The sequence below is a fragment of the Papilio machaon genome, chromosome 7, assembly GCF_912999745.1.
Source record: "Papilio machaon chromosome 7, ilPapMach1.1, whole genome shotgun sequence".
Lineage (NCBI taxonomy): Eukaryota > Metazoa > Arthropoda > Insecta > Lepidoptera > Papilionidae > Papilio > Papilio machaon.
Genome location: NC_059992.1, coordinates 1,940,888 through 1,952,756, shown reverse-complemented (window position 1 = coordinate 1,952,756; position 11,869 = coordinate 1,940,888). Strand labels below are relative to the sequence as shown.

Genomic DNA, 11,869 nt, shown 5'->3' with positions numbered 1-11,869 from the left:
AGCTTAGCCCACCCACATCGTACGGGACCTGAATAAGTAGGACGGTAAATAGCAACGGTCACCTGCCATGGACTAACATCTATATTTTTTAAATCCTTTTCCAATATTCCTTTTTATTAATTCAATAAAAATTCCTTTGTGTAATTAGACTTCGCCCTCTAAAGTTCATTAAGAGTTAATCGTGAACATTTCAAAGCAGACGTCGTGTAAACGTAAACTTTTTTAATTTTATTATTATAGCTCGAGGGTTTTACGATGATTCTCAGCAGTTACAGCCACTTTAATGTTTTAGATAGCAGCATTATTTTCGAAACTCTGATGTATTTAAATATAAAAATCAAATTGCTTACTAAAAGGACTTTTATATTTATACCTTATCATTGATCATTTAAAATAATAACAAAGATATAAATTATATACCTTTAATAAAATATAATAACATAAATTAAATACCTTTAGAAGCTTTTACTTATTTTTACAATATTAGTTTTATTATTATTCCTGCCATTTTATTAAGACATGTACATTTTCTTCTCTTAATTATCAGTTACATAATTAATTTCAAAACGCTATTTTTATTAACATAATAAAACATGTTCTGTAATGCTTGAAACAAAGGAAAAACCGCGAAAGTTTTTACTGAATCTTTATTAATCTTACTAATATATTATATGCGAATATTTAATTGGATGGATGGATGTTTATATGAAGGTATCTCCGGAAGAGCCCAACGGATCTTGATGAAATTTGCCACAGATGTAGAACATAGTCTGGAAGAATACATAGGCTACTTATTAAGTTTTTTATTCAAATGCCGCGCGGGAAGAGTCGCGGGCGACAGCTAGTTCATGAATAAACCGCGTCTGGGATTCTGTCCATAAAATATTTGAAGACATTAATGCGAGTGCGAATATGCTCGTAAGGGCTGAATCATACGAGAACATAAATTTAAACTTTTCGATATGAATAATTCAAATCTGACATTGCTTTCAGCGCATTTCATGAGATGTAATGTAAACATTATAAATCTTGGTATAACTTTGCACTTACGAATTTCCATACCAACGTTTAGTTCCTAAAGTTATTCAAATTTGATGGCCACGTTGGGATGATAAAAATTTACTGTACGAAGACGACACGCGTAGTTGTAAGATTGACTGGAATAAATTTCTGAATTCGCGTATTTTGCTATTTTTCTTCCGAAAGAGACGGGAAAACAAAATTTTCTTAACTAAGAATGGTAACAAGGAAATTTTATTTTATATTATAAATGCATAAGTTTATATGGATGGATAGATGTTTGTTTGAAGGTGTTTCCGAAACGGCTCAACGGATTTAGAGATAAAATTTAGCAACAAGTAACAAATTTAAAACATAGTTTGTAAGAACATATATGCTACTTATTAAGGTTTTTTTAATTCCGCGCGGACGGAGTCGCGGGCAAAAACTAGTTTATAGAAATATTTTAAAGAAGAAAGATTCTATAGTTGGTTTGCATTGTATATTTTCTGAATCTAATGAAAATATTAAAAAAATCTTTCACTGTTGGAAAGCTACATTATCCCTGGGTGACAAAGCGTTTATTTATTACCTACTAGATTTTTACATTCCTCGCCGACGAAGTCGCAGGAAACTGCAAGTATTAAATAAAGTCAATGCACTGTTTTACGTCCTTCTACGCAAATGCAAAAATAAAAAAAATATGCAAAATAAAATGTATTGAGCAACGTATTCTATAGGAGAGAGGTTTCATTATTTTATTTAAAGTAAGTAAACATTTAGTAATTTTTTTTTAAGTTGATTACAAAAGAACTGATATATGTAGATGTAGTAGATACAATAAATACTTCTCATCTCAGAGATGTATTGTATATCTGGGAGTTCTTTGTATCCACAGATTAAAGAGCATAGCGGTAGATTAAAGGCTTCGAGTTCACATTTTGTACTTATACCCGCCCGTTACAACGTTATAAGTAGCCTATGTGTTCTTCCAGACTATCATCTACATCTGTGCCAAATTTCATCAAGATCCGTTGAGCTTTTCCTGAGATACCTTCTAACAAACATCTAACGAATGAAAGACTATGTGTTTAACTAAAAATAACCTATTTTAAAAAATACTACGACGACAAATGATAGGCACTAGTTTGTCTTTAACTTATTCACCTTTCAATTAAAAGAAATAATCTGACAGAAAATTACTAGAGGAATCTTAAGAAAACAAAAAAAAATATCAGTTTTGACATGACTTCGACAGTTAATACAATTTATAATTTGCCAAGTCGAATGACAGACTGACAAAGTTCCTAGTTTGACAGTGATATGATTCGCGAAGCGGGAAACGAAAACATCTGTCCACATGTTCCACGCGCTGTAGTGATTACTACGCGCGCTTTCTACGTCGTAGACATTTCGTAGCACTAACTCACCTATCTCGCAATCATAATGTTGTTTTAAAAATACATTATTTCTTGTGTATGGTATTCCTTTATACTATATATTTATGTATAACGAAATGTATTTCATATTTTAGATACTTTTTGCCTGAGTGAATATCTCAGAATCTTCTAGTATTCTTATATCTCTATCCACCAAAAATTATCTTTGTTTCGTCATCTTTTTAGCTAATTACATAAATTACTTATATAGTCGTACGTAGGCGTGTTGGAATATCAATCATTCTCGTCTCGGGGGAATAATGAATGTGTTCAACTGAAGGAAAATATATCATAGTAAAGCGAAAGCGACAAACTATTCTCAGGATCTTTATGTCTTGCTTACAAGTTCAAGGGCAATAATTCATCAAAAAATGTATTATCAATAAAAATAAAAATTCATAATATTTTTTTAAATATTCGCTTAATGAAATTTCATAGTCAACTTATTAAAATGTTACCACGCAAAGCATATAATTTGAAATTGAAATACTCCTTTCATATTTGTCTACCTTTTAGTTACAAGGTATTTGCGAGTTCCCAAAGAACTTAGTTTGGTTCTTTATCCTTTCCCTTATTTATTGTCTTGCCAAATTTATTTCAAGTAATCGTTATTGGTTTATTTGGTATTTCTGTATCTCATTTCAAATTATTTGTATTTACAGAAATATAAAGTACTGGCTATCGTCCGCGACTCCGTCCGCGCGTAATTAAAAAAAAAACTTAACTATGTTTTACATCTGTGCCAAATTTCATCAAGATCCGTCGAGCCGTTCCGGAGATAACTTCAAACAAACATCCATCCATCTAAATATTCGCAATTATATAATTATAATTATATAATATTAGTAAGAAATTATTTTTCATTTAGTCTTATTTATCTATTTTTAAGTGATAAATAACACAAATAATAGTTAAATTATAATAAAGTCGCTTGAAAAAATATTTATTCGATACATTTCTTATGATAAAAGAAATATTAGTCGTAGATCTCCATTGGTGTGACACTTATATTAATAATATTATCCGTTTTATTCATTTCACAAACCAGAGACAATAATGTTATTTACAATCGAACCTGTGGATAAGCGAGAGTCCAAGGGACCGCGATATTTTCTCGCTCATAGTTCTCTCTAACTCGAGTTTCTCGCTTATGTCGTCGGGACCGAACAATAACACTCGCTTACCCATGTTCGATTGATACAAGTTACGAGAGGCTTAGACTTAATGTTCAATTCGAAAATTTAATTAAATTATCTCAACCAAACATCGTCAGACTAATGAGTCTTCTTTTAAATTACGTGTAATAAGTTTGGGACTAGGAACGACGACAATCCCCCGCGGCCTGTCTTGCTTTCGTTTTAAGAACACGCGATGCGATTTATAATTGGCTTTTAGATTAGCTTGCTGAAACAATGGGCCTGCGGCACGCAATCGGTACCCGTAAGAAGAACGCTAAATTAAATTATTAGGAAATTAAAACATGTTCCTATGACCTTAAAAAAGTAGGAAATACTTTTTGCAATGTAAGAAAAAAAACTAATAGTTTAAGAAATAAAAGGTATTAAAAGGAAAGTGCCAACAACGTCTATAGAGCAAATCAAAATCTTTTTTTTTTACAAATAACCCTAAAACATTTATAAAATAATAATAAAATAATTTCTATTTACTTATTCCGTTTTTAAATATTTTTAAAGTTAAAATCTTACGAAAAATGAGACTCTTGACATAATAAAATGGACTTTACTCTTAATACAAGCTTCAAAAGCCTAGCAAACTTCCCAAAACAGTCCTTTCGAGTTGACTCTAAACAAACTCAGACGCGACGAGCATTTTAACAGAATTGTAACAATAACATTAACGCTATTAAGGCGGAGGAATTTGTTAATTTATTTTACTCTATATTAGTTTATGATCTTCAAGTCAAGCAAGAAAACGTCAAAAATGTTATTACAAGGAGATGCGTAAAAATATACAAGCTACGTTTTCATTGAAATTATAATAACATTGGATTCGATGATTTTGAACCCCTTTGCTTGTAGCTCTTGTGATATATTTAAGCTCTAACGGTAAAAAAATTCTGGCTTTTTAAAATGTCAATTAGTCTTTTACTGGAGCACTAAAAGCTTTTACTGACTCCTTTAAGTTTCAAAAGCTTCGCAAACTCACTTAGTCCTTGCCCTTCAATTTTATATTGGACTAATATTAAGTTTTTACAAATAGAAACATTTAATACAAACTTCATATAGAATTCTAATATTTTGAATTAAGTAAACTATATTGCGAAAATATTGATTGTACCCTAGATTTAGGAAAAAATTTAGTGCTAATATGTCTCTCGTCGAAAACTTGAATTCAACACCAAAAAATACGAGTAAATGATAAGTCTGTAATATTTACCCGAATTGATATTCAGTTCCCTTTCCTTTATATAATAGATTATCTATGCAAATAATGTTTGGAAAAATATCGTTAAATGGGGAATGTTTTTAAGTTTTTCATAAAACACATCAGTGCTTATTAATTCTGTTTCTTTCACATTAAAAGCAAGACTTTTTTTATCTCGGGTTAAAACTTTAATCCGACTAATTTGAGGCTCACCGCTAACCCTGGCAAGCTGTAAGTAGATAATTGCATTAATTGCTTCAACAGAACTTGGCAATTCAATTTCTAAACTTTCAAATAGAAACTTTTCCTTCGAAACTTTGAAACAAATTGTAATGTTAATAATAAACAGTCAATAGTTAAATTATCGAGGTCAAAGCTAGTCCTAAATCATCTCTTCTTATTTTCTTTTGAATGTCAAATTCCGAAAATATACTTAAATCTGAATATTTACTTCTATAGTTGCATACTTTCTCCCTTAAACTACGGTAGGAAAGTAACCTTTATGTAATTAACGTAGCTCAACTATCAGTAATCTTAAACGTATTATGAATGTAAACGTCATGACAAGTAATTTTAGATGAAATGGTTTGATTAACGTCCACATCAAATTGCGTCTTTAAACCCAAGAAAAAGGTTGATACAAAACACCCTCATAATTCATTACACAATCGAAAAATCAAGCTTAAAATTTCACGGAATACTATTTATGTCAATAAGGTCAAGCTTATAAGCCCGATTGATCATTGTAGTCATGACTATCGATAATACGTTATGTCTCGGGATCATTTTGACCCAATATTTCTATTATGGAACTACGTCGTCGGAACACAATATATAATATTATGACAACAATACATATTATGTATATCCAATAAAACAAAGCGGTGTAAAAGTAACAACTATTATATAGTGCTGATTAATTTATGATGGCAGAATAAACATAATAAAACAATTTTACATCAAATTTATTCTTGTCCTCTTAAAAAATCAGATCAAGCAATATCCTATTTATAAATATTGGTATAACTTATTTTAGTTGAATAGACAAATAAAGTAGCACCTGTACTGTAGTTTTAAATTAATTTGAGTAAAATAAACAAGGCAAAATTTTCTTTATTGCTTTACTTTTTTATTTCAAAACTGAAAGAAGAATTTTTGTTTAAAAATATTGTCTTTGCTATTGAAAGAGACTTCTATAAGACTGCTACTGTTTATGCTTTGTTTACCGGTGAAATGACAGCTGTCATTAGTGACCAACGTAAAGTATTTATACGGTTGTAAGCTATTTGTTTTCATTTTGCTATTGTCGTGTTTTACCGTAAATGAATGTACAAAATGCTTTCGAATTGTGAGAGAAATAATACAATTGACGCAATTTCATGTCGAGCGTGCCTAGAAACTAACAACGAAGGATTCGTCTCTCTTAAAAACAAAAGTGAACTGTCTCAACTTTTCGAGTTTTGTGTAGGATTATCAGTAAGTTTACTTATTATCATTGCCAACTATAATTTGTTATTACATTACTTTTCATACTGGCTTTAAATGTAATTAAAGTTTACATAATAATGTAATATTTCGCAAAGTTACCTTAATGTAAGTGTAAATTACCAAAAACAGTGACATAAATCCTAGTCTTATTTATTCACAACTGTTACTGGAATATGAAAACTTGCATACTTCTTATATTTGTAGTACTATATAATATGTATTTGTTATTTGTAGGTGGAACCTGACGACATGTACCAAATATTGTGTCAGCCGTGTGCTACAATTGTCAAGAAATTTGCCGATTTCAAAGTGCAATGTCACACATCTCATGAAATACTAAAATCTATAGCAAACAATAGAAATGTAACTATGACTTGTCTCTTAAATATACATTTTTATAATTTTTAACTAGTACCACAAAAATATCTAAGCTAAGTGTTAGGGGTACTCTTAATACTATTGGTTTGGTTGGTTTATTGGAAAATATACTTAGGTATAGAAAATGTTTTCAAATGTCTTGGTGGCTCAAGTTTAAAGGTGCGTAGTCCCTGCATATCCCTCTATACCAAACATGTTCTGCCCAGCAACTCACAAGAAGTTAAGAGCTGCCAAGATGTCTGAAAACTGTAATACATGCAGAAAAGATCTTGTAGTACTTTTTTGATATTGAAAGGGGTTATTAGGTATATTGAAATTAGTTTTATGCTAACTATATTTTGGTTGGTCATCTAGTATTAGAGATGTTTTACTTGCATCATATTAATTTATGTTTTTATTCATGTTTAATTAATGAGATTTAGAGAGATTACTCTTTTAATTCTGAATAATTTTTTTTAATCTCATTAATATTATAAATGCTAAAGTTTAGATAGATAGATAGATGTTTGTTAGAAGGTATCTCTGTAATCGCTTAAAAGAACTTGATGAAATTTGGCACAAATGTAGAACATAGTCTGGAAGAACACATAGCATACTTATTAAGTTTTTTTTTTAAATTCTGTATGGACATAGATGCGGTTGACAGCTATATTACAAAATAGCTGTTTGAAAAATATTTAACTTCAATAGTCCATACAGGAAATAAATATCAAATAGTTAATGCAATTTGTAAAAACGATTTTAGAATAGTTGTACGGAGAAGTCTTCTACAATTGAAGAAGTGGATTTAGATAATAAATATGACTTGAATACTCTTAATTTAATTCAAGATGAATATTCAAGTGATAAAGAAATCAATCATGACTTCAATACAAAAGATATGAAAAAGTCACAAAGCAATGAAAAAGAAAATCCCAGTCAAATATCTTTTAAAGAAAAAAACTATATGAACAAAACACAGATGGTGTATGAAGAAAACAATAGTAATAGTAAGCAATGTACAAAGGGGTTAATAAAAGTTTTAGAATGTAGTAAATGTAAGAAACAATATCGTAAGTACATTTTTTAAATCATTTAACAAATTAACGTTAACTTACATGTTTGGACCGGTTGGACCCATTAAATTCCATAACCACATAGAATATAGGTATGAAGTTTAAGTAATTCGATGTTTCACCTGATGAGTGTATATGCCTAATTCTAGTCCTCTATCGTTTTAACTCTTATAAAGAAGGGTTGGGAGTGGGAGTTGGATTTGGCAGAGGATGGAACATATAGAAAGAGGATTTTTTTCTCTTTCTTTGCGTCTCTCCTCTGTCAATTAATGTTATGCAATGCATATTCAATTGTCAGGATAAACTCAAATTACTATACAGATTCTTAATATTAATTCTACAATTGAAAGCGTATCTGTCTTAAGTTAGCTTAATTTATGAATGAATTGAAAAGAGGGTAATGTTTTTGTGGATATGTCAATATTCAATTCAGTTTAATTGTAACTATTTCTAGTCTAAAAGACTTGAATGATGTAAAAGTGTAAGATATCATTAGATTTGTATTATTTTCTGGATTGTTAGAAGAGTAAATTTATAATCTATGTACTACTAAGAAAAGCAGGTACTTCTGTTAAGTTTAATATTCTTTTAGAGAAAACTAAATGTCTTATAAAACACATGAGACAAACATGTTTCAAACATAAAGATATTACAAAAGCAGTTATTACTGAAACATATAGACCACGACCAGATATTGAAAAAGAAGAAAAAATACAAAAAGATTCTTGTGAATTATTTTGTGGTAAGTAAACAATAGGAGGTGATATGTCCATCCACCATTCTGTATGCCCCTTCCTCCATCCTTTTGTTGTTTTCCTGACCCCTCCACTGATCACAGATGGTAGGCAATGCATCTAAAACCTTATAGCTTGTGGACGTCTATTGCCAGTAGTTATTCGCTTAACAATGTCAAGCTTGTTTGCTTCATACTATTATATGTATAAAAAAGACATCATAAACATATAGATACCTAAATCGCTTCTTTAAATGATGTATGATTCGATTTTAGGTTTATGTCGTTTTTCAACATCGTGTCGTGAAGATCTGGTCGTACATTTGAGTGAACATTGGAACAACAATGATTTGCGCTGCAAACTATGCAGCTATGTGGGTCGGGACCTCGCAGAATTGTTTGGACATAGGTTAGATTTTTTCCTAGAATTTGTATCACGTACAATTCTTTACAAATAAAGAACGTATATGAACCTGCGCCATATTGTGTCATAGCATTTGTAGGTCAAATTTTCTTTAAATAATTTTATTCATATCTCCGATTTTTTTTTGCTTTGACAATCTTTTTCGGCAATTTCTGATTATATTCACCCTCCTTAAAAGATCTTCCATCAGAGAGCAAGTTCCGAGCGAAGCTATTGCGGGCTATTATTTATCATTTTATATATTATAAAAAATTTAAAAATGTCATGAATCTAAAATCTATCTAGAATAAATATTGAATAGAAAATTTGTTTTTATCCCAGTAAGCGTATGTCAAGGCAGTAAAGTGTCCTCAACAGGATTGTGGAAAATTGCGTAGGCATTGCACAGTACAATGAGATGGGTGTATGGGCTCTTCTATATCACAAAAGGAACAATGTCGAGGATCACTACCTCCAAATTGATTTGATTATTGTTTGGAACAAGATTTTTTATTTTATTTTTTGTGTTTGGTTTTTGTAGATTTAAAAATAGCTTTCTTTTCAATTGTAATAAAAAAGACAGGACATTTTTATGGATTTTGTGAGAATGTTCCTTTAAGGGATGATGATTTTTTTTTTATTTAGGCAATGGTAGTTAAATTTATAAAATGTAACTCGCAGATTATACATTATTTTAATACATTATTTATTTCATATGAATAATTTGCTTAAAACAGTGTTAATCGGTTTTAAAATTAGAAACGAAAGTAAAAAAATTATGTTATTTGCAGATCAGTTCATCAACCTTACGTATTTTTTTCAAAATCATCAAATAGAATCTGCCATATTTGCGACAAAACTAACTCAACTATCAAGACTCAGCAGTTTCACTATAGATCAGTGCATTTAAAAAAAGATGGCGGACTATGTTCCGTATGTCAAAAAACTTTCCGATCGTACACAGCCTGGAGAAATCACGAAAGACTTCACAAAGAAGGCAAATACATCTGTGATCTTTGTGGGAATAAGTACGTAATATCTTGTTACATTTGAACGTTAAAAATAAGTAAACAAAAAAACGACAAACATGAATGGTGGCCATTTCGCCTTTTTTTCTTTCCTTTGTTGAAATTGAAACGTGAAGTGAAATTTGTTTAATATGAATTCCTAATACTTTTTTTTTATTAATGTGAGAAAAAATATGTTTTTATATTCTATTTCATGAATTATAGGTTTCTATTTAGGAGTATGATTGAGACGCATATGGCAGAACATGCAAATGTAAGAGACAATGTATGTCACATATGTGGAAAAGCATTCAAAAGAGCATCTTATTTAAAGGTAAAGACATGATATTTCAGCAAAAATTTTGTAACAATCAACTAATTTGTCAAATTAGAATTAAAATTCGTTCTTTATCTTACATACCTATGTCTATTATTTAATTAATAATTATTGCTTTAAATTTCACATGAACAAATAGACTAATATAATCAATCTTATTTATACACAAATATCTTGGTAGGTATTGCGTGCTGAGAATGGTTTAAATGATAACTCTAAGCAAGAATTTTAATGAAATCATTTAAAAGTCCTAATACATTGAAATTTTCTTAAAGGTACACTTTAACACAGTTCACATAAAAGAGCCAGTGAAATGTACACACTGCAATAAAACTTTCAAATCGCCGGCGTCCTTGAAGGACCATCTGAACTACGTGAACAAAGAGAAAAAGTTCCAATGCGATATTTGCTTCAAATATTTCGTATCTGAACTTTCACTAAAGAAGCATAAGTTCTGGCACACTGAGATGAGACCATTTAGCTGCAAAGACTGCGGTATTAAATACAAGGCGAAGTCGTATTTAAAGATACATATGAGAAAGCATACGGGTCAGAGGCCGTACACTTGCGATCAGTGTGACAAATGTTTTCCCACAACAATGCAGTTAAAACGACATAGAATGGTACACACTGGAGAACGACCGCACAAATGTAAAAACTGCAACCAATCTTTCTATTATAAAAAACAATTGTTACGTCATATAGGTTTAAAGCACAAAGATGAAGAGAAACCAAAAATTAATCAACTCTAGTACTAGTAAACCTCAAGTAGTGATGGGCCGGCCATATTGCCTTCAGTCCGAACAGCCGATGGGGCCGCAAAGTACTGGAATGGTGGCCAGGAACACGTCGACACAGCGTGGGCAGGCCGCAAGATAGACCGATGATCTGGTCAAGCCATTGCCGGAGCATCCTGGATGCGGGTTGCACAGGAAAGATCGTCGTGGCGATCTTTGGGGGAGGTCTATGCCCAGCAGTGGGCGTTACGTTACTGAGAAAAAGTACTATTCACAGTCTTCAGCCAGAAATAAACGTACAAAAAACATTTTTATCTCTTTCATTTAACTTGAAAAAAACAGTGATAACATTTATTTAATGTACGGGTATTTTAACAGAGTTAACTGGCGGTTAAATTACACATAATCTGCACATTGTTATCCGACTACAAAACGTGAAATCATAATATTAAATATGCAAAAATGAAATAAAAGATTTCTTTTATATGACTTCGTTTTATTTTTATCACGAAAAAGTTATTTATCTGTCGTTTTTATGAAATTAGCAGTAGACAATCTTACTAATTTTATAAATGCGAATATTTAGATGGATGGATGTTTGTTTGAAGGTATCTCTGGAACGACTCAACGGATCTTGATGAAATTTGGCACAGATATAAAACATAATCTGAAAGAACACATAGGCTTATAACGTTTTTTTCTTAAATTCTGCTCGGACGGAGTCGCGGGCGACAGTAGAAGACAATACATTTTCAATTAAATTGACAAAATCAACTTTGTTCCATATTATATGAGCTTTAGAAATTAATTTTTTATATGCAAGATGGTTCGGTTCATGTTTATGCGAGGGTATGTTAATCCATCACCGTCGAAGGCAGCCTGTCTCGTTAGCATAATGAATTATCGCG

At 30.9% G+C, this 11,869-nt stretch overlaps 1 protein-coding gene across 1 annotated transcript; it reads left to right on the top strand.

Annotated features, from left to right (window-relative positions):
* The first annotated feature begins 8,762 nt into the window (after positions 1-8,762).
* LOC106712636 (gastrula zinc finger protein XlCGF71.1-like) lies at positions 8,763-11,058 on the top strand. The gene is made up of 4 exons (XM_045678743.1): positions 8,763-8,886; positions 9,672-9,908; positions 10,113-10,221; positions 10,500-11,058. The coding sequence occupies exons 3-4, from the start codon at positions 10,129-10,131 to the stop codon at positions 10,974-10,976; spliced, it is 570 nt and encodes a 189-aa protein (XP_045534699.1). The 5' UTR covers positions 8,763-8,886; positions 9,672-9,908; positions 10,113-10,128; the 3' UTR covers positions 10,977-11,058.
* The last annotated feature ends 811 nt before the right edge of the window (positions 11,059-11,869 follow it).